Below are 22,899 nucleotides of genomic sequence, written 5' to 3' on the forward strand. Positions count from 1 at the left end.
CAGGCAGAGCTCTGATCTTTTTAAAGCTTGGGTGCTTTCCCCGACGTTTGGTAGTGAGGATTTCTTTCACTTCATTTTGAGTGTGTAAACAAAATTCTCTCAGGATACAGGAAGACTTTCAGGAGTGTGCTGGATTCTTCACATGAATGAAACTTAGTGTTTTCATTTAAAGACCTTGTAGTCTTGTCCCTCTCCTGGTACAAAACTTAACAGATATTTTTAAAGGGTCTAAATAGCCTTGGAGTCATTTTGACTGAAAAGCATGTGGTGAAAATTGCAATGGTGTATAGTCTTTTTTTTTTTTTTTTTTTTTTTTAAGAATTATTTTATTTATTTGAAAGACAGAGTTACAGAGAGAGGTAGAGTCAGAGAGAGAGGTCTTCCATTCCCTGGTTTACTCCCCAAATGACTGCAACGGCCGGAGCTGTGCCAATCCGAAGCCGGGAGCCGGGAGCTTCTTCCGAGTCTCCCATGTGGGTGCAGGGGCCCAAGGACTTGGGCCATCTTCTGCTTTCCCAGGCCATTATCAGAGAGCTGGATCAGAAGAGGAGCAGCTGGGACTAGAACTGATGCCCATATGGGATGCCAGCACTGCAGACTGGGGCTTTAACCCACTGCACCACAGTGCTGACCCCAGTATATAGTCTTAAACTTGCATAGTGCTCCTTATGTAAAACACCAAATTGTACTGATCTGATTGGAATTTATAATTCCAACTTTATTTATGTTATTCTTTTTTTTTTAATTTATTTTTATTTATTTGAAAGTCAGAGTTATATGGGGGGTGGGTCTTCCATCCGATGGTTCACTCCCCAATTGGCTGCAAGGCCGGAGCTGCGCCAGTCTGAAGCCAGGAGGCAGGAGCCTCCTCCAGGTCTCCCACGTGGGTACAGGGGCCCAAGGACTTGGGCCATCCTCCACTGCTTTCCCAGGCCACAGCCGAGAGCTGGATCAGAAGAGGAGCAGCTGGGACTAGAACCGGCGCCCATATGGGATGCTGGCACTTCAGGCCAGGGTGTTAACTTAACCCACCACGCCACCGCGCTGGCCCCTATTTATGTAATTCTTAAATTTCCAAATTTGAAAGAAATGTTGACATTGAGGATCACAATATAGTACACAGTCAGGCTGGTGCCACTTGTGAGTGTTCTAAAATGACCCTGGCATGCCCCAAGCTGTATGTGGGAGGTGTGTGGCCTTCCAGGCACTGTTGCATATAATATACATTTCAAATAAATGCATAGTCTGTCTTGAAAACCGCTTAGATAAATAACAAAAGCGTACATTCCAGTCTCTCATTTTTCTAAATTACTTGTTATACTGACCAAGACACTTTAACATTTTGAAGAGCAAACTTCAGTGCCCTCGCTTCTGCCTGTGCTCGAGTGGGAAAATGCTTCTCCTGCCTGCTGGGGGCACTCGCTTCTGTCTTTCCTTCCATCCAAGACCCCGCTGTCTCTTTAGGGATGGTTTCTCCAAATCAATAGCCCCCGTCATTACCCTTCAAAACACTAGGGCCTGAGAGTGAGTCCCTTGTCATTTCCTAAAGCCACTTAGATCCAGCGTCGTCAGGCCTGTTGGCTCCCCTGGGAAGGGCATCGTGGCTACGTGCGGGCCGCATCCTGATCCCTGAGTGTTCCCTCACTGAGGAGGAGAAACACTCACTGGCCTTCCCTTTCCGTGAACACGTGCTGCCTTCCAGGAATCCCTGCCCCTGCTCTTGGTGCATGCTTGGACCGGCTGTCCCACGTGTGTGTTCCTTACTGAAGCTCCTTCGCTGGCACAGCTCAGGGATGTACCCGAATTTCCCAGAAGGCTGATTTTCTGGTTGTCTTACTCTCAGATGCTCTCAAGCTCATTAGTTTCTCTCTGGGGAAGACAATAGACTGTGCATGTTAAAAGAATCTTAGCTGTCAGTGGTTCAGCCACTGCCTTTTATAGATGAGATCCAGAAGGTCCAAGCGTGCCTTCTCCCAGCCCAGCGAGCTTTCCCGTGTGTTCCGCATGCAAGGCAGAAGGTCAGAGTTCAAGACTGGGTTCTGACGGGCAGTTGTGTCCTTCCGGGCTCGGTTTCTCCCTTGCCTCCAGCCTGCCCCCGCACAGTCCTCCTCTACTTTCATTTCCCTTTCAGACGCTCCCGCCTTGTCCTCCCTCCCAGCAATCCCACCCCTATCACAAAGGTCCTGTGGACAATACCTTCCATTCAGTTAGAAAAGTCTGTGGCCCAAAGTAAGTATCAGATGTGGAAGAAGCCACCTTCATTTTCCGCTGCTACCTATAAGCAGCTGTTTGGGGTTGAACCCGTGCTGGGGTGGGTCTCAGGCTGCCTTGGAGGCATCTCCCTACAGGCCAGCTAGGCCTGGAAGGGGCCCCTCTCTTCCTTTTATGGTCTTTGTTCCTGCCCTTTTGCTGGGCTCTGTAGGTGGAGCAGCATTTGGCAGATGGTCCGTGGCTGCCTGACCCAACAGGTTAAGAAGAGCAAACAAGTCAGTTAGGCCCAGATCAGCAGCCGGCAGCCTCGTTTTGTGGTTGGTGCAGGTATCACTGAGGCTTATCCTTATGCATAAAGAATTTCTGAAACCCAGGCTTTAGACCGGATTCCCTGAGATGGGGGTGACCTGGGGATAAGCCACAAAGCAAAGGGACATCTTTTTCCTCATGAGGAAAGAGTGCATGGCTCTCATAAGGTTTTCCCATGGCTTCAGACCACTATGCCTCTTATTTTTCAGGGGTCTTGTTCTTAGAATTCAGATCTGTCTTTCCTGTCACCCAGTAGTGTGTGGCTTTCACTTTTACGGCCCTGTCCTAAGACCTTCCACTGAAAGCTGCAGTGCGGCCCTGCTTCCAGGGCCCTCAGCTGCTAAGATTAATTTCTGTGCCAACGGACAAAGCCCAAGTGCCTGCCCTGGGGAAGCCTCAGTGTCTGTTCCAGACAGGCGATGACAGGGTTCCAGCTGCACAGTGCGCAAAACAAATCCTGCACTCGAGCCCGCAGGGCTGCCTCCCAGGGTGATGCGTAATCGGCACAAGGGCTTGTTGGCTTGATTGAATACGATGGCTTCCTTTCTACTAGCTTCTAGAACATTATCTGCTCCCACGTTGTTAGGTATCAGCAGAAAGCACATTCTTCCGGTAAGTGCCAACCCTCTCATTAAAGCCAGGGTGGCAGGCAGGGTCTGGTGGTTTCTTGTCTGTTGCTGGCTGTTCTCTCAGGTCGCTGGATTGGCACAAGCCAGTCATAACCGGTTTGTGAGGGCTGACTCACTGTGCACCTTATTTGCATGTGCGGTTTACAAGGTCTGCCACTTGGGTTTATAGCCGTAAGGAGTATGTCCTAAGCAACATGAAATACACAAACAAAAATTAACTCTCATTCTGCCTGTGGACTTGGTGGTTTTCTTTGCAAAATGACCTTGTGGATGGTGTATTCTTAGTTTTGCCTCGGGGCCCACTGTGTGTCGTGAAACTGCCGGCAAACTCCTCCTAGTGAAAGCCTGTTTTACTGCCTCAGGTACAAGCTCACAGCCGTGTGGGTATTTTAGCTAACTCTGACTTTTCTGAAAGTCAGATGTCCTATCTTCCAGCATAGTTTGTTTGCCAGGCTAGGTGTCCAGCCTTTTATCAAAAACTTAGTTCACTGGGCCCTTGAGTGCCGGGGTACACCAGGCATGGTTATGTGCTTACTTGGCAAGGGGATAACCGTGCAGTAGTAAGGTTCCTGTTGAACCCCATCATTTTCATGTGATTTGTGTTCTCTCCCTCACCGTTCCTCTCCAGTGTGGGACCCATGAGTTGGGGAGCAGAGGGCTGTGTGCCAGGCAGAGCCCGTCACAGTGGCCCTGAAGGCTTCTCCCAGCATGTCCCCGCACCTTTCACGTCTCAATTGTACACCTGGAGAAACAGCTGTGTGCAATTTCCTGTTGTATTTTAGTTGTGGGTTTAGAACATGCTTACTTACCTCACATGTTACCTCCTTATTAGATTCCTCAAGATACGTTTTCCCTCGTTTCCTATAATGAGTGGTTATGTTTCTGAGTAACTGATTTTTTATATTATCCACTTATATATGAATTATTCCATCTTTGCGTTGGGTTAGTGGAAGTTCAGAGCCCAATTTGCAGATCAGCTTAAGTTGTGGAGAACAGAGTTGTTCAATAGAAATACAATGTGAGCCACATCTGTAATTTTGAATGTTTTCTGGGAGATGAAAACTACTAGTAATAATTTCAGAAGTAATTTTACTTAGTATCTAAAATATCTCTTCATTAAGAGTGCCTGGTTTCTTTCTTTTTTCTTTTTCTTTTTTTTTTTTTTTTTTGTTTGACAGGCAGAGTGGACAATGAGAAACAGAGAGGAAGGTCTTCCTTTGCCATTGGGTCACCCTCCAATGGCTGCCATGGCTGGTGTGCTGCGGTCGGCGCACGTGCTGATCCAAAGGCAGGAGCCAGGTGCTTCTCCTGGTCTCCCATGAGGGTGCAGGGCCCACGGAGTTGGGCCATCCTCCACTGCACTCCCTGGCCACAGCAGAGAGCTGGCCTGGAAGAGGGGCAACCGGGACAGAATCCGGTGCCCCAACCGGGACTGGAACCCGGTTGCCAGCGCCGCAAGGCAGAGGATTAGCCTGCTGAGCCACGGGGCGGGCCTAAGAGTGCCTGGTTTCAAGACCTGGTTCTGCCTATCATTCCAACCTCCTGCTAATCCAAACCCCAGGAGGCAGTAGGTGGTGCTTGGGTCCCTGCCATCCACATGGGGGACCCAGATTGAGTTCTGGTTTCCACCTGGCCCAGACCAAGCTGGTGGTGGGCATTTGAGGAGTGATGGACGATCTTGTCTCTATCTGTGTCTCTCTGTCAGATAGATAGAAAAAATAAATACATGAATAGCAAATGAAAAACATCACTTCAACATTTAATCAGAATAAATATTGGGGTTGGACTTTTGGCCTAAGTGATTATGTAGAATTGGATTCCTGCCATCCACATAGGAGACTGAGACTGAGTTCCTGGTTCTGGCCCAACCCCAACTGTTGTGAACATTTGCAGAGTGAGCCATCGAGTGCTCTCTCTTTTTTATTTATTTTCATCTTAATTGAAGGAGAAAGAGAGTGAGAGAGATCTCCTGTCAACTGGTTCAATCTTCAAATGCCTACAATAGGCAGGGCTGGGCCAATCCAAAGCTAGGAGCCGGATACTCAACTGGGGTCTGGCACCCAAGCTAGGAGGCAGGTACTCAACCTGTGGGTGACAGGCCAAAGGACTTGAACCATCTGTGTCTTTCCAGGGTGCACATTAGCAGAGCTGGAATGGAGGGTGGTGCAGAGGCTCAAATCCAGGCACTCCGGTTTGGGGTACAATTGTCCCAAGTGCTGCACCAGTCTTTCCCCAAGCCTATACATCTTAACTTATTCCATTTCCTTGGAGAAATGCAGAGCTCAGAGAGGAGGACGTGGTAAAAACTGAGGCCTCTCACCGTCAGTGAATTTGAAGACTGAGTTCGCCTTTATAGCGTAAGAGAGGACTTTAGATTTCTTAGGGATCTAGGGGTGAGTCCTAGATGGACTGGCGGCGTCCCACTTTCTAGCTCTGGAGTCGCATTCTAAATGTGCATGAGAGCTAATTGAAGGCCTGCCTCCTGCCCCTTCACTGCCACCAGCCAGAGAGAAGGTGGGCTCTTCCTTCCAGAACCCAGACCAGTGCAAGGAGCCAGCGTGGGGTCTGTTAGATTTCTTGTAACGTTGACATATGTGGTGAAAAAGACTTTGGCCATGAGGAACTCATTGTTCTTTTTATTATTAAGTGCATTTATTTAGGGCTGTCGTTGGTATAAGTAGATGTTTTTTAGGTACTTAAGTCCTGTTGCTACAGATTGCTTTCCTCTTCTTCTTCCCTTTAAAATCATATTTATAGCCCTTTGTTTATCCAGTAGTTTGAAAAATAAAACTTTATATCTGTGTATATGTTGAGAGACATGTGAAAATGATATGGGGCCGGGTGGAGGGGGAGGAGGAAGAATCCCAGAGAAGCGTCTTATCTGGTGTGTCTTTGCAGGCTTTTCTGTAAGATGTCCAGAGGATTTTGTAGCCTCCTTTCCAGGAATATGCTTACTTCTAGTGAAAAGTGAGCTTTCGGCAGTCCACTTTGACATGATACAAGCAATAAGTTGGTGGGCGTAAGTGCATGGCTCTTGAAAGAAGCAGGGCAGGGGTGACCTCGGGTGTGATGCGTGTTACTTGAAAAGCATCTCGGTGTTCTGTTGATTCCCTCACACGTGGAAAGCCATCAGTGATGTGACAGCGTCTGCTTTCTTGGCAGCTGTTGTTTTTGACGCCCACCGGCCTGGGCCCAGGCAAGTCTCTCCACACGGACTGTCCGTCCCACCCCTAATCCCACACTCCCGCTGAGTACTGATAAGAAGGTTGCTGCGTGTACGTGGACATCTCCAAAAGCCAAAAGGACTGTCTTCGCCTTTTCAGTTTGCTATTTTGCCTATGCAGTTACGCTTGTAACACTCTTTGCTTATTATACCGTAATAATAGGGCGAAGCAGAAAAAGACTATGATAACAAGAGAATCAGACTGGAGAAAGAAGTCAAATCCCAGTCCTCTTCATCCTCATCCTCCCACAAAGAATCTTCTAAAACAAAGTGAGTATCTAGGTGAGGGGCAGCCCCACAAGGCTATAATCTTCTCAGGTTCTGACACGGGGAAGTTTGTCTTCTGCAGTAAAGTCGATAGTTTAATAAATTCATTCTGGCCCATTTTGGTGACGGGCTAAGTGTGTTTCATGGTTTTGTTTTTTTTTTTAATATTTATTTATTTTACTTGAAAGTCAGAGTTACACAGAGAAAAGAGAGGGAGAGAGGTCTTCCATCCACTGGTTCACTCCCCAGTTGGCTGCAATGGCTGGCATTGTGCTGATCCGAAGCCAGGAGCTTCTTCCGGGTCTCCAAAGTGCGTTCAGGGGCCCAAGGACTTGGGCCATTTTCTACTGCTATCCCAGGCCATAGCAGAGAGCTGGATGGGAAGTGGAGCAGCCGGGTCTTGAACTGGTGCCCATATGGGATGCCGGGCTTCAGGCCAGGGCTTTAACCTGCTGCGCCACAGTGCCAGCCCCCTCATGTTGTTTTCATCCATGAGGACCTTATGGGAATTAATTCATTTGGCATCAGATTTAGGTATCTTATAAGCATTTTCACTATGAAAAAGTTCCTAAACATCTGGGATCTTTTTTCTGAAGGAAAATTTAAAAATAAACACATCATTATGCTTTCTTTGAAGACTTGGAAACAGAGGCACGGAGAAAGAAAATGTCTCGTCCAAGGTTGCAGGTTCTCTCTGAGTGCTGAAGCCGAGATCGGACTCCAGGAGTCCGAGTCCAGTGCTTGCTCTTTCAGAGTTAAGACTTTACAGGACACTCAGTGTCTGCTGCGAGCTGAGGGGTAGCTGTCATTTACTCTGGTATTTGTTTGGAAAATTGCTTCCCAAGATGATCTGGCAAAAACAAGTGCATAGTGTTACCGTGTAGAAGCCAGCAGAGATGAGAGGGGGGGAGAGAGAGAGAGCAGAGTGTTCGACGCAGAGATGTCGCTGAGCCTGCCTGCTTGTCAGGACAGACAAAGCTCCAAGGTGCGGGGCAGCTGAGGCCAGACTTGGGGCCAGTTAGCACTACTGGCAGAGTCTGCGAGCTTCCTGAGAAATCAGGCAGCTTGGTTTTGCTAGTGAATAGGGCTACATCTGTCAGAGGCACCAGAAGTCCTGAAATGGGACCTTCTTAGAGCACGCTTTCCTGCTGTGTGACCTTGCAACCTTTCGTGCCAGCAGCCATCTTGTCCTTTTATAACTAGAGCACTGAGCTGTGTGATTTGTGTTCTGCCTCAACTTACCTTTGTGCAATGCTTTGCTCCAGGATACCCAGGCCCTCCTCAGAGCCCTCAAAGAAGGAGATGCCTCCCCCTCCACCTGTGTCCTCGTCCTCCTCCTCCTCCTCCTCCTCCTCCTCCCAGAAGCCAACGAAGCCTGCACACAAGAGGTCCAGGCAGGAAGCAGACAGCTGTGGCTCAGACCCTCACAAAAGTGCCAGTAGTACCAAGAGCAGCCATAAAGACTCTTCCGTCGTCACGCACAGAAAAGTACCGGGGAAGGGCTGTGGAAGCTCTGCGGAGCACAAGGTGAGCGGGGCGCGCGCTGAGCGGGAACGGGGCAGCCTGGCTCGTCTGTTCGTCGAGTTCTCAAAAAGATTGGTTCCTGATGAGGGCCCAGCAGAGCTGTGCACCCCTTTGAATAAGGCAGGACTGCCTTGTCTGTGTTTAAAAGTTTTACTTTTTGGAGGGGAGGGCAAATGTAGTTAATATGACTTAAAAAATGGAGGTCATTTCCTAAATGGACTTAGCGGTAAAAAGGCGGACTAGATTTTTGTACTGACCTGTCAGGTGTTGTGCCTGCTTTAATGATCTCGGAGTCTTGGGTTAGCAGTCACAGTGGAAACCAGTAACCCCTTTTGTTAATTGGCGGTGGGGTGTCGCCCGAGAAGCGTCCCCTCCTCTCAGGGACATTCTTGACTTCATGTCTGTCCGAGTCCACAGTAAGATGAGAGCGTGGCTGCCGTTGGCCTGGCTGGGCGAGCGTTTGGCCGCACTGCACCGGGCAGCGCCTAATGCGCTCCTCTCTGAAATCCTGCGTTGGGCCCCCTCACGGGGATGGCACTTTGAGGACAGTGATCTCATAGGTCAGAGTGTAATCTGAGGAATGGTTTTTCACAGGGAACTTCTGGGGATGCTGCAAATCCTTTCCCCGTGCCTTCTTTGCCAAATGGTAACTCTAAACCAGGGAGGCCTCAAGTGAAGCGCAACAGGTACCACTGCGGGTGCTTCCCCCGGCCTCTCTCTCCCATCACCTGCTCCCCGCCCCACCCGCGCCCTTCCGTCTTCACTGACCCTCTCCGCGCCCCCCGCCCCGGTCCCCTTGGCATCTTTTGCTATCTGCCTGCACCTAGTAATTTCAGACCCACCCTTCATTTTTCCTTTTTCAGACAACAAGCTGATTTTCACATGAAGGAAGCCAAAAAGTTGAAGGACAAAGCAGAGACAATGGTCAGTCGTGGCTCTTTACCCCTCGGGTAGAATGCTCTCTGATTAAATATGGGGCGTGGGGGCCTACAGCGTAAGGAGGACATTTGGGATCTTGGTGACCAAGCAGTAAGAGGTCTGTCGTGGAGTTCTTTTCTTAGGCTCCATTGATTGTCTGACCGTGGGCAGTTATGCCAAGTGTCTTGTCACAACTTTTGTATCTAAACACGCGGAAGTAATCCACCTGGTGATTTTATATCTGAGTGCATTTTATCAGACCTGGTAGTGAGTTCTGCCTGTTGAATCAATTTGTGTTCAACCTGAAACATTTCACCAATCAAGGAAATCTGTTTGCATCCTAAAATTCTCTTCACAACTTGAGAGACTAACCTGAAGGCCTTTGTTAGTTGAAATTTGAAGTTGAAGCTGATGATTGCACTGTTGGTAAACATGCTTTTGAACTTTCTGGAAGGTGGTGATTTTCTTGTTAATTGTAAACATAATTAATATGCATATCTACAACTCTGGGGCTTTTATTTATTGGATGTCTTCCCCCAAACCTAATCCCCTGCAAATGTGCCATACTTCCTGGAAAGCCGTGTGTGGGACTTTGGTCCCATGGGAGAGAGGCACTGATTCCCTTTTTTCTCCCACATGCCAACCTAGCCGGGTGTTCTGGAGTGCTCCCCCTCTCCGGTCCCCAAATGTCACTCCCTGTGGTGCTCTGTGGAGATCCTGGCCTGGGACGCTTCAGCGATCTGCAGTGTTGCACCTGTTTTCAGACAGGCTTAGGAGGGGTGAACTGAGACCCTTCAGGTCCGCCTTCATCGAGCAGAAGGCTTACTGATAGCCTGCCATGCTGGATGCTATAAAGGGGTATAGAAGATAATCCACTCTAGGCCTCTTCTGAAAGCTACCCTGTACCTGGATGACCTGCGTCAGATTAAGACTGCTCCAAGCAATGGCACACTTAACTCCACCCCTTCCAGCAGTGCAAGATCGTCTTTGGAACTGTATAAGTTGTTGGAAATGAGTATATATTGAGCGCTGTAAGTCAGTTATCTAAGATTTTGTCATCGGACTTTCAGCAGTAGATACCTTCATTGTTCACAAACATGTAAGATTAGCTCCAGGGAACTTTCTTTTGTTTTTAACTTATACATATGCGTATTTTCTTCCTTGCCCAAAGAAGCTATACAAACCAGTGTACCAGAATGGCCCTGGTTTCAAGCTGGCAGCATCCCATTTTAATAAGAAATTATCAAATTGCTTTTAAAAGTTAATGGAAGGTGGAATCAAAGTTTTTTGTTTTGGTGTAAATTTTTTTGAAAGCCATGCTTAGTTTTTTCCTAATACATAATTTTCCATTAAGACTCCTCATATACCCCTCTGTGCTCTTAAAACGTGCCAGTTTGGGTAATAACCCTGTGGCCCGCCTTTTCCATAGTAGTCCCCTTAATTGTATAGTGTCTCCAAAGAGGTACATTTTGCATTTCAGATGGCACACTACCAAGAACAGAAGAATGTATTTCCAGGTTATGTTCGTTGTTGAGTAGAGACATTAGAACTCCACTATTTTGGCACTGTTTCAGGAGATATACACAAGATTGTGTCACAAGATTATTATCATTGGTAGCTTTATAAAATACTTACATCTCTAGAAAGTGCAGATAGTCAAATTGCCATAGTATATTGTAGTTTCTTTGGTTTCTGCCTTAAGGCTAATATTTATTTTGAAAATTCTACGAAAGATGGTCTTAGATAAGCAAATTTGAAGGATTGGATTCCCATTAGTGAGGCAATCCAATTGTGCCCTATACTGCTGATTAATTGGGGCATGTTGATTTGATTTTTATTCTTTCTGTCATTAATCTTCGGAGCTTGAGTTCTCTTAAAAAAAATTTTTTTTTTTAAATTAAGTTGTTTAGGGGCTGGAGTGTAGCACTACAGGTAAGATAGCAGTTGGTACAACTGCATCTCATATCAGAGTGCTTGGGTTTGAATCCTGGCTCCATTCGTAGCTGTCTGCTCTGGATTCAGGTCCCACTCCTGGTCATTTGGGGAGTGAGCCATTCAATGAGAGATCTCTCTCTCTATCTCTTGGCCTCTCGGGCTATTTTTTATATTTTAAAATATTTGAAATGCATGCACAGCTTTTCAAATACACATTTCCATGAACGTTTGAAGATCCCATGTTAGGGGTGTGTATTCAGCAACCCCATTCACCCCATTCCCTTAAAGCACAGAGCAAGATGCATGCCAGTAATTATTGTCAGCTTGCCTAAGGGAAGAATTCTCTCTGCTTCTCTCCTGTGAACTGTAAATTAACTTGCAGCCTCAACCGTCTCTTCTTGGCTGACCTGTCACCATCTCCTTATAGTCTACTTAACATCTTTACTGTTTTCATGCTTTTTGAACATAGCAAATTGACAGCACCAGCAGAAAATACAGGCTGTGTGTTTTGTGTTCATCAGTTGCTCTCACATATAGAGAAAAGTGAGTTGCACATTATAGCCGATCTCATTCATTGCACTAGTCATTTGTCTTCAGTGAGAAGCATATTAAGGGTTGAAATGTGTATTCCAGTTTAAGGTGACCACAGTATCTGATTTCACGGAAACTGTATCCCTGTTGGCCCCGAGGGGATAGCCTTGACTAAACTTAGACACCAAAGGAGATTAATGTGTGAGGTCTCAAATGCACTAAAAGGTGGCTGTTAGGTCTCTTATCTGAGCTGCTCAGAAAACATACTGCTCTAGATGTGTAGCACAATCTCTTTCTCAAGAAAGTTATGTAATATGTGAATGCGTGGTGCTATCTGGGGGACTGTTGTGATTATTAATGCTTTACTTCCATAAGGTATCTTGTTTATTTGGTAGGTTTTTGTTTTTTGGTGTTTTTTTTTTTTTAGATTTTTATTTACCTATTTGAGAGGTTAGAGCTACAGAGAGGGAGACACAGAGAAAGGTCTTCTATCCACAGGTTCACTCCCCAAATGGCTGCAAGGGCCAGAGCTGGCCAATCCAAAGTCAAGAGCAAAGGGCTGATCGGCGCCGCAGCTCAACAGGCTAATCCTCCGCCTGTGGCGCCGGCACCCAGGGTTCTAGTCCTGGTTGGGGCGCCGGATTCTGTCCTGGTTGCTCCTCTTCCAGGCCAGCTCTCTGGTGTGGCCGGGCAAGGCAGTGGAGGATGGCCCAAGTGCTTAGGTCCTGCATCCGCGTAGGAGACCAGGAGGAAACACCTGGTTCCTGGCTTCGGATTGGTGCAGCGCGCCGGCTGTAGCGGCCATTTGAGGAATGAAGCAATGGAAAAGGAAGACCTTTCTCTCTGTCTCTTTCTCTCTCACTGTCTAATTCTGCCTGTCAAAAAAAGGGGGGGGGGCCTTCATCCAAGTCTCCCTCATGGGTGCAGGGGCCCAAGCATTTTGGCCATATCCCACTGCTCTCTCAGGCCATTAGTAGGGAGCTGGATCGGAAGAGGAGCAGCCGGGGGGTGAACAGGTGGCGGCTTCCCCTGCTATGCCACAAGGCCGGCCCCTCTGTAAGGCTTTGAGAGAGTAGTCTTCATACAGGATTATTGTCCTTTTCCTAGTGAGTTTTTGCTAAGGGGCGTGTGTGGGTAAGACAGAGCTGACGGCCGTGGCTGTTTCTCATTCTCACACTGTCTCTCGCCTCTGTTGAACCGAGCGCGTTGAGGGAGGTTGTGGTGAAGAATGGGGGGAGAGCGGAGGAGAGCCTGGGGCCTGACAGTGCCCGTGTTCTTCTGCAGACTGACAAGGTTGGGAAAGCTTTCAAGTACCTGGAAGCGGTCTTGTCCTTCATTGAGTGTGGGATAGCCATGGAGTCGGAGAGCCCGGCGTGCAAGGCCGCCTATGCCGTCTACTCCGACACCGCAGAGCTCCTCAAGTGAGTGCGTCTCCCGCACCTCTCCCCTCACCTTCCTCGCTGCGACCTGTTTAGTGTGAGGACAGCTCAGTCACTCGAAGCTGCTGCTGCCTAAAATCGTGTCCTGGAAGAGGAGCTAGCTCAGGACAGCCCTTCCACCTCGGGGAGGCTGCTTTGCCCACAGACGCTCTGCGGGCTCAGTGGAAGCCGCGTCTTCATTCATGTGCGTTTCAGCAGGAACTCGGGGGGGCCCCAGCTCCACACTCTTCGAGGGCTGCCCTCCTCGCCTTCCCCCAAAGGCCTTCGCCGTTGTTCCGAGGCCTTGGCTTTTTGTGTCTCACTCTCCTGGCTTCACGTCTTCAGGAAAAACCAGCGTAGATAACTGAGACAAGCTTAGCTAGATGTATCTGTGCCTAGGATTTTCATCTAACCACATGTACTTTCATGTTTTCCTGTAGGTCCATAATGTCATTAAAATCCTTTTCAAGTGCCACAACCCAAGAAAAAATATTTGCTGTTTTGTGGTGCGTATTTTTGCTCTACCTAATTAACAATGTCTCAGTGTTTTTGTGTCTTTTGATGAAACAAAAGTATCTGAAATTTGTTTTCATGACGTGGAAGTTTTGGGAGGCAAACTCGTAGTTTGCTCAAGGGCTGAGTGCCGCTGAGAGTTAATGATTATGTAGTCTCTGCTGCCATTCACTGATGGCTGGATAAGTAAGTCCCTTGCTCTTGTTATTGAAACGATGTCTATGTATTCCTGTTTTCCTCCAGTTTATGTGTCTGAGCAGCGTGGTAAAGATTCTTGAGATATACTTCCTCATGCAGATGAGGAAAATCCGGTGTATTTATTAGGCTGTAAGAGGTTAGGTGACCATGGGTAATAAGGACTTTAACTTCTGTTTTTGCTCACAGCATGCGTTGCCAGTCCATTTTGAATATGGCAATGTTCCGGTGTAAAAAAGACACAGCAATAAAGTATTCCCGTACTCTCAGCGAACACTTTTGCATCGGTTCCTCCAAAGTTGCCCAGGCACCTTCTCCCTGCATCGCAAGGTAATCAAGTCTCATTTAAATAATTTCCAAAATTGAGTCAGTTCCTTATTTCTTGCTTTCACAATCACTTATAGATGTGAGGGCACTTCAAAAAGTTCTTGGAAAATGAGAATAAAAGATGTATTTGTGGTGGGCGTTGTGGCACAGCAGCTAAAGCTGCTGCGAGATGCCCACATCCCACCTAGGAGCGCCTGGTTCAAGCCTGGGTGCTCCGTGCTGCCTAGCCAGCTTCCTGCTCATGGGCCTAGGAGGTAGCTAAAGGAGGCCCAATTCCTAGGGTTCCCTGCCACCCATGTTGGATTCCTGAATAGAGTTCCTGGCTCCTGGCTTCAGCCTGGCCTAGATCCTCACTGTTACAGGCATTTGGGAAATGAACTAGTGGATGGAAGATTGATAGATCTCTTTCTCTCTTATTTTACTTTTCAGATAGATAAATCTTTTTTCTAAAACAAACAAACAAAAACTTTATTTGACGCAAACAACATGCATTGGGTCCGTAATCATCCATGTATTGTAGTATGCATTTTCCATGAACTTTTTGAATATCCCTTGTATATGTATGTGACTTTGACTTCTCAAAAATTATGTGCTTCGTTTATGTATGTGCTTATTTGCTCTTTAGACTTAATCATTAGCATCTTTTTGAGAAAGAGCTATAAATCAAAGTTTTTGTTCACTGGATTTTATCATATCCCTGGAGGTAACTGCAAAGAATAAAAGTTCACTTTGAGAGCTTTGGGGGTCTTTAGATAATGCCTAAGGTCACAAAACAGCCAGAGGCCAAGTCCACAGCTCCAGAGCCAACGTCCTTTGCCCCTCATGTGACAGGTCTTCTTGGCATTTCAGTAAACAAGAGCTTTCCATAACTGCGTACCTTCCATCTCCAGAGTCCGTGCCAGTCATGCGCAGAGTAAATTATCTGTAGCAAAATTGTTGTCCGCACTTTGAGAGCTGAAGTTGTTCACTCGTTATAATGCAGGATGTTGAAAAACCTAATCCTTGCCCAAGTGTGTTTAAAATGAAGATGGAATTTCTTCCCTGTAGTGCCCGCCGAGTGTTTTCTTTAGTTTGCTCATACTCCTTGTGAAGTCCCCAGCTCAGATAGGTTTTGCTGTCTGAAGACTTTCACAAGACTTTGACTGCCCCGTTTCTAGCACACTCGGAAGACAAGACTCCCAGAGGGCCTCTCTTAAAAACAGAATGTCCCGACCGGGAAGTGGCGTCTCACCGTGAACGTTGTCCCGGCTCCCGCTTCTGAGGCCGCTTGAAGCTCATAGGGTATTAGTCACGTTCGACCCTTGTCCAGCCTGTGTGCACACACGGAGCACCTTCCTCCTGCCAGCCCTGTGGTGGCTCCTGGGGATGTGGCAGTAAACAGTGTAGACAAGAATTGCTGCCCTGTGGTGTTTCCTCCCGAGTCCTTCACGGTGCGTGTTCCGCTGGGCATGCGGCCCGGGGCCAATGGTGCATCACGAGGCCGCCGCTGCTGCTCCTGACGATCCATCCCTCCATCTCCTGTCCTTTTTTGTTTGCTTTTAATGGCTAAGTGGCTTCATTTGTGTTTCTCATCCAGTCCATGTGGAGACACGTGTTATTTTGCATGTTGAGATACTGAGCTGAGAGCACAGATGAGGTTGAGTCTCGGATACATGGTACTTGCCTGCCCAGGTCATTCATTGATTCAGTGGTTTGGTTGGTTGTTTTAATCAAGAGCCTACCGTAATGTGCTAAGTGCCCATGAAACCAGGGTTAATAAGGCTTGGTCTCTGCCTCCATGGTGTTGTGACCCAGAAAAAGGAATAGAAGATACATGCAAGAAGAGAGAGACATTCAAGTGGTGGCAGGAAGGAAGCTGTCATACATGCACAGTGTCCTGAAGAGTGCCAGGGCCTGAGCCAGTGTTCACCAGGCAACCCTAAATGGGTGAAATCTTGAACACAATGTGGCGAGAACTCTCTTACTGGGATAAGTTGGAATTGGCTATGGGAAGAGGGGGGGAGTCCAAAGAGAGGAAGTAGCCTGCAAATGGCCCAACAGTGTGTTTGGGTACAGATAAACCCATTAGGGTGTTTCTGTGACCTTGTAGGAATGACTTCAGCAATGACTGGCATTTGGGGGGTTGTATACTGAGCCTTTCTGACTTGGACTAAAGTCAGTTCCAGAGACTAAAATGTGTGATCTGGGGGTCTAGGTGATTGACCAGTTCTCTCTCCTCTTCCACTTTGCAGAAGCACGGGCACACCATCCCCTCTTTCCCCAATGCCTTCTCCTGCTAGCTGTCTCGGGTCCCAGTCAGGTGCTGGCAGTGTGGGGAGCAGTGGGATGACTGCCACCGTCAGCACCCCAGTCACCATCCAGAACATGACATCGTCCTATGTCAGTATCACATCCCACATTCTCACCGCCTTTGATCTTTGGGAACAGGCTGAGGCCCTGGCAAGGAGGAATAAAGGTAAATGGGGCTGTATGGTGGTAGTCACAGGGGCCTGGGGCTGGAGAGAATAACACCATTGGTTTGGAAAGGAAATGTGTACCTCTTGAGTTTTTTCAATTCTGCCTCATAACCTAATTGCAGTTCTTCCTTGAGCTCATTGGCATGGAGCTGGACTTCGGTGGCTGGATCTTAGCAAAGCCAAATGAGAGGCAGCTTTAGCCTCTAGCCCCTTCACAGCCCTGGTGCCCTTATTTCAGCCTGAGCCAAAAGGCTGGCTAAGGACAAGGCCAACATAGGGAAAGACACTGGCTGTTCTTAGGCTCAACACATTTGAGATGTGAAAGAACCTCACTCAAATACTGAGTTTAGTGATTTGTGAGTCGTATTTTGAGGAAGAGGCCCTTGGAAGTTCCAAGCTTTAGGAGCGGCAGAGCGTGCAGGAGGGCACCTGTCCGTGACCACTAAGTGAATGCTGTCGCATGTGGATGCCGGCCTCGCAGGCCACTGTGCAGTTGCTCCTGGTTGTCAGGAAGGCGGCAGCCAGGCGGCTGCAGTCACTTAATTTCTCCAGAGCCTCTTAGAGCTTCGTCTTTCTCAGCAAACTAACACTGGCTTTTACAGGTTTTTATTTTTTATTCACACATCCATTGGGCCATAAGTATATGTGGAGTATTTTCTAAGTGCTAGCCATTGTGCTGGGCACTATGGATCCAACGGGCAAGCCAGCCTGGGTCCTGCCCTTCTAATCTCCCGGAGCCGTGTGAGGACCTGGCAGGCGGTTACAGTTTTTTGCTGTTAGTTGAAGTATGTAATTTGGGGGGATAGTTTCTGAGAGCTGGAATTGTTGTGTTTCCATTTTTATCTGTGTGTGTGCAAACTTATTTACTTAGTTTTGGTTTGGTTTTATTTGTAGAATTTTTTGCTCAGCTCAGCACAAATGTGGGCACCTTGGCCCTCAACAGCAGTTTGGTGGATTTGGTGCACTATACAAGACAGGGTTTTCAGCGGCTCAAACAATTAACCAGAACACCTTAATGGAGGCCCAAGTTGACTCAACGCCTCGGAAACTTATTTGCACAGTGGAAGCCTCACATCCAGTCTGGACATCTGGCTCATCAGGACGCCGAACTTAAAGCACCGTGACATGGCCGGGACATTTGTCCACGTAACCTCTCAAGACCTGTGTGATCATTAGTGGGACACAGTGGTTCTGCAGAAGCAGAGAGAGGAGGGCTGTCGGCCACAGAGATGATATTGCCTTTCCTAACTGAAGGACAGACGTGCAATGTAGCCGATTGGGCGTAGGAATGGTCTGGAGACATTTCTGTGTGTGTGTGTGTTTTTTAAAAAACCAGCAGGATGCAAGTTGCAAGTGAATCGAGGAGAAGCAGTTTCAACTCTGAAAGCAAATCCCGTCATCTCAGTAGCCTCACTAGTCCATTCCCAGAAGGAAATTTTTTTTTAAACAATGAATTTTGGTGAAGGGCTTTGTGGATGATTTTTTTTTAAACGTTTTTGGGGAAATATTTGTTTAATACATTCTAATTGCCATCTGTAAACCATAATGTTGTGAAGGACTCCACTCTGCCCCTCTTTCTGCCAATGAACGGTGGTTTTGATAATACCAAGTATTGTCCTAATTTATAAAACTGAAGGCGGCCCCCCGCCCCATGGCCTTTAGTCCCGCACGTTCACCACCAGTTGTGCTGCTTGTCAGCTGAGGTCACTGCTGTGGAGGGGGAGCCATCACAGGATCGACAAAGACTGTGGAGGACCTGGCCCTGCCCCCCTCCCTCCGGTGCAAGGGGCTGGCTAGCAAGGCGGTTGGCATTGGCCTTCCTCTGAATTTCCAACCTTGGCAAAGAAGGGAATCAACACCGATATCCGACCAGATGGCGGAAGTGCTTTTGTGTTTAAATAGAGCTGGAATTAGGTGCTGTGTGTGGTCTGCAGTAAATGTGGTAACTCTAATGTGTCTAACCAACTCAGAGTTTTGTTAGTGAACAAAGAAAAATGAAATCTACTTCTTAGAGAGGCTATATTTTTCTGCTACAAATTATTTTATATTTATAGCAAAACCAGACCTTCCAATCCCTTTACTGTCTAGGAAAATTAACTCCCTGAGAGGATATGGAGATTTGGGGATTAATTGGACTTTTAAAAAATTGTCACCACATGCCTTCACTCCAGTGTTCTTGGTGAACTCAATTTGATTATGTTCAAGAGGAACTGTGGCCTTCCCAGAAGCTATTGTCATACTATGTGTGTTAAACCTAGTTCATTCTGAATGGCATGGGCTGAAAGAACACAACTAGAATTTCCTCATGCCCATAAGCACAGGTTTTCTTTTTCATTGAAACTTTGAAGGTTGTTATTTTGAGTGCATTTATCTGAAAGCCAAATCTTTTTATCCCTTCTAGAAAGAGGTAGAATTTGCACATGTATTAAAACTGAGGAGTGTGTGTTATGTAACTGGTTAACTCTCCACCCCATTCTGACTCTCTTCATGTTGTTTCCTACCAAGCATGTCTCACACTTGGGTATTTATTTATTGTGAAGAAGGGAGAACCGTTTGCATTTATACTGAAGACTCCGAAGGTTCCTGTGGTGAATGTAAGAACTTGATTGGTAGTTTGTGGTAGTTTGGTGACTGCACAAAGGGACATGCAGAGGACGGGGCAGTGTGTGTCTGTCACAGTGTGAACTGCTGGTGTGGATGGAGCTCTTCCTTCGGTCTCTTCTCCGGCCTGTCTTTGCTGACGTGGTAGCTGAGGCAAGACCTCGCTATGTGACCCTGACTGGCTCATTTCATTTACTGATGCTGTAAAGCACAGCCATGTTCCTTTTCAGTGTATTGGTTTAAACAGACAATCTGTTGTCCAAAGAACAATAGTTGCCTGGCAGGTTACGTGCTTATAGCGTTGTGCAGTCACCTCTACATGTAGGGGACAGGCACCAGAATCGGGTGTATGTGATGATTCTAACATCTTTCTTTCCTCCTCCTCCTCCTGGGCTGTCCCCTCCCCTGTGACCTCTGCCACTCCTGGAAACAAGCACCTGTCAGCTGTGACGGCTTAGGTGGCTTCCTTAGGTCCTCATCTCTGCAGATCACGCCAGAGCCACGTTCCAGCAGCCACAGTGCCACCCGCCGAAGCTATCTTCAAGTAGATTTCTTAGCCAGTTCTAAAAGAACAAATTGCTTTTCCAGTGGCCTTTTTCTGAACTCTGTATTCAATTTTTGTCCCTTTACACTCTTAACATTTACATAGAGCATCAGTTTGTACTCTTCTGGTCATTGGACGTTTCTTACTCTTACTGCCACACTTTACCTAAGAACAAGTTCCCCAGTGGCTACCTGTAAAGTGCGTCTGCAAGAGGTTGTGGCTGATGAGTCCTTTTCGTTCATGGGTCTTTTCCCCCTGCTACACTTGTGTATAGAATTCGTAAGGACTTTTTAAATCATTTGCATTTTTCCACTTCACGCTTACAAGTTCCAAAGGCACAGTTTGTACTGAGGTAGACGATTTGAAAGGATTAGAAAATAAAATGAAACCTTGGAACACATGAACATCTTGTCACAGTAGTAACAGTGCACATTTCAGAGTGAGACAAAACACAAAACATCTCAAGGAATAAACACGGTGTACATCTCCCCACTAGCACTACAGCAGTGTGTGTGTGTGTGTGTGTGTCCTCAAGAGGAGATGGAAGAATGCCGCTTGACTCTCTTCTATCCTTTCTGAAGATTTTTAAAATGTGAATGTGTGAATGTAAGAGCCCTGCTAAGTTATAGGCTCACCGCACGACCCTGGGTGAAGAGGCTACAGACCAGGCCATGTGTTGGTGCAGTCGGGGGCCCAGGATGCAGCTGGCAGGAGTGAATCGGCACAGCAGAGCTTGACCTCCTGGTATGATGACTGGATCATAAGACCAAGTGGGCAAAGCAAGCAAATGATTTTTTTTTTTTTAAGCAAAAAGTTTATGGATTCTTTTAGCCAAAATGTATAGATATTTCTCCTAGACAAATTGGACCACACCTCGTTCCCTTGTTCTGTATTGTTTAACGCCAGATCTCAGGATGTTTAGATGCTAACAAACTCTACCCCTTTCTGGCACAAGCTTGCCTTAAATTGGTATCTTATATATTAACCATAGTAAGGTCAGGAGCTTACTATTTTTATTATTATTCTTGTTAAGTAACTTTTGGAAAGAAAAAAACCATTTTGTCCTCCGCAATGAACAAAATTTGTTTCAGATATATAAGTATACACACACACACACACACACATGCATCTAGAGATCGAATTGGGTCTATTCTTCACACCTTTGTTAAGCAAACCCAGTTTTAAAATTGTCCATGTGTGTTTTGCCATGGCTTCAGTAGGTATGACGTGGGCCTTTACACCTTCTCTTCTGTTTTATGAAGTTCTCAGTACATTTGTGCATCTCGTGGTAAATGAAATAAGGTTTGAGGTTGGACTTTTTTTTTTTAATGTACTTAAAAATATCTCCCTGCCTCCTACCACAGATTCTCGCTCCTTTTTTCTTAGTGATTTTCTCAGACACTACAAAACATCTTTGAAAAACATTGCCACTTCATCTGTCACACTCTTTACCAGTAACTAGCAGTATTTAATTCTTGAATGAATATTTGGACTTCTTTGAGGGAACACAGAGTTACAGATTTGAGTGTGGGGACGGACGTTCGTTCCCATTGCAGCTGTAGGGGAGGCCGGGATCCGGAACACAGGACTTATGCTTTGTCTTCCTTTCTCTGGCAGTTGCCTCTCTTGCTTTTAGTCCCATTTAAAGTGAGTGGATGGGAGGTATTTTCCCCTGTCTGTCTTGTTTTGTTTTCTTTTTGGCTCATCTTGCTGCGGGGAGGTGCGATGGCCGAACACAGTGATGTTGGAGAGTATCTTTCCAACATGGCAGGTGGTATTTCTGTGGTGTGAATCTCAAGTATGCAGTCCAGATGTGTTTGTTTCTTGGCAACAGAATACCCATCTCTTCATGAATTGTGAACACTGAGCATGTTTTTTAGTTCTGATTTATGATGAGCTGACAAACACCATCTACCACTATCCTTTAGGCGGCTGTCAGTTTCTCCTTGTTTTCCGGGAAGCCACATTGCACATCAGACATCAGTAGGTACCGGTATGGGTAGAGAAGCGCTCATACTTCTCTGCCTAAGAGGGAGCCCAAGAGGGCAGGAAGAAAACCCTGTAGCTCGTCAATGTCTGTTGAGACGCTGGCCTGGGAGAACAAGGGGAGAAGACCCCTGACAGGCTGGCCAAGCTGCCCTGCACTGCAGGCCGTGGCTGACCTAAGCCCGAGAACTCGCTTTGCATAGAGTAGATGCTGAAGTGATGCTCAGCACAGGCAGTATTAACGTTGCTTTTTGTTCCGGCCATCAGCGTGTGTTGTTAAAATTTCTGTCCATCCTCCCTCAGATACCAAGTATACACTGTTTGTGCTGGGGCGTGTGTGTATGTGTACGTGTGTCTCCCAAATCTTGGTGTGTCTTTTTTCCCTTTTTTTTTTTTTTTTTTTCTGAATGTGATCATGTTTTGGATGATACCTGAGCAGGGTTGCCTTTTTTTATTTATTACCATTATATATTATATTATATTATATATTTTTGCTTTCTTATAACATTAGAGGAAAGTTAAATCTTCATATTAATAAAATTGTTTAAAAAAGGAATAAATTGTCCAGTTGCTAAATGAAAGTCACTGGTATATCTTTAATGAGTTTTCTTTAATGACTGTGGAGTACTGTGCCAGCTATCGTCAACACAATGATTTTGTACGTAGGATAGGGAAGCAGTAATGCTCTCAACAGGAAGATGTGCGAGGCAAATTAATGGGGGGGGACTCCCTGCATTTTATCTACTTCAGCAATGAAACTGCAACTTGGGGCTTTTGTGAATAAAACTTAGCTGCCTTGTGTAGTCCTTTGAAAGAGACATACACGATCTGTGAGAAAATTACAGCTTTTTGTAGAAGAAAAATTTGCAAAAGATCTTTCCAAAGATGATGTGCCACAATCTTTGGTTTGTTGTTCTCTGTAATGAGGATTAAATGCTGTTTAAACAAAGAATTCACTTGTTCATCTTGGAATTCTCCCTTTCCACAAAAGGATCGAGCTGCATAAAAAAATAATAAAGGTTTAGAGAAATCATTGGTGTTGAATCTGTACTTTCACTTTGTTTGAATCAAGTAACACTTAAAATTCACCATCTGAAATTTCCAAGGAGTGTTTCACACAGAATGATGTGTTCTTATTCATGATCTGTGTATGTTGTTGAAATGCTGCTCTACCTCAGTGATTTCAGGACATCAGAAAGGACCTCGCTACTCACCTGTGGGTTGGGGATTTGAAGGCAAGCTCTCCAGTTTGATCTTGCCCCTGTTTTCTCTCTGTCCATGTACTCACTTGCGAACTGTGTTGCTATGGTGT

At 46.5% G+C, this 22,899-nt stretch overlaps 1 protein-coding gene across 8 annotated transcripts in view; it reads left to right on the forward strand.

Moving 5' to 3' along the window:
- AFF1 (ALF transcription elongation factor 1) overlaps positions 1-22,620 on the forward strand; it is a 189,981-nt gene extending 167,361 nt beyond the window's left edge. For all 8 annotated transcript variants that reach the window (XM_062198546.1, XM_062198549.1, XM_062198548.1 and 5 more), the window contains 9 exons: positions 6,536-6,642; positions 7,905-8,166; positions 8,758-8,849; positions 9,027-9,087; positions 12,832-12,968; positions 13,406-13,471; positions 13,863-14,003; positions 16,232-16,455; positions 17,351-22,620. In XM_062198546.1, the coding sequence (XP_062054530.1) occupies positions 6,536-6,642; positions 7,905-8,166; positions 8,758-8,849; positions 9,027-9,087; positions 12,832-12,968; positions 13,406-13,471; positions 13,863-14,003; positions 16,232-16,455; positions 17,351-17,472 (1,212 nt within the window). In that variant the 3' untranslated portion in view covers positions 17,473-22,620. The remainder of the gene's footprint in view (positions 1-6,535; positions 6,643-7,904; positions 8,167-8,757; positions 8,850-9,026; positions 9,088-12,831; positions 12,969-13,405; positions 13,472-13,862; positions 14,004-16,231; positions 16,456-17,350) is intronic.
- Positions 22,621-22,899: the final 279 nt, after the last annotated feature.

This window comes from Lepus europaeus, chromosome 8, assembly GCF_033115175.1.
Source record: "Lepus europaeus isolate LE1 chromosome 8, mLepTim1.pri, whole genome shotgun sequence".
NCBI lineage: Eukaryota > Metazoa > Chordata > Mammalia > Lagomorpha > Leporidae > Lepus > Lepus europaeus.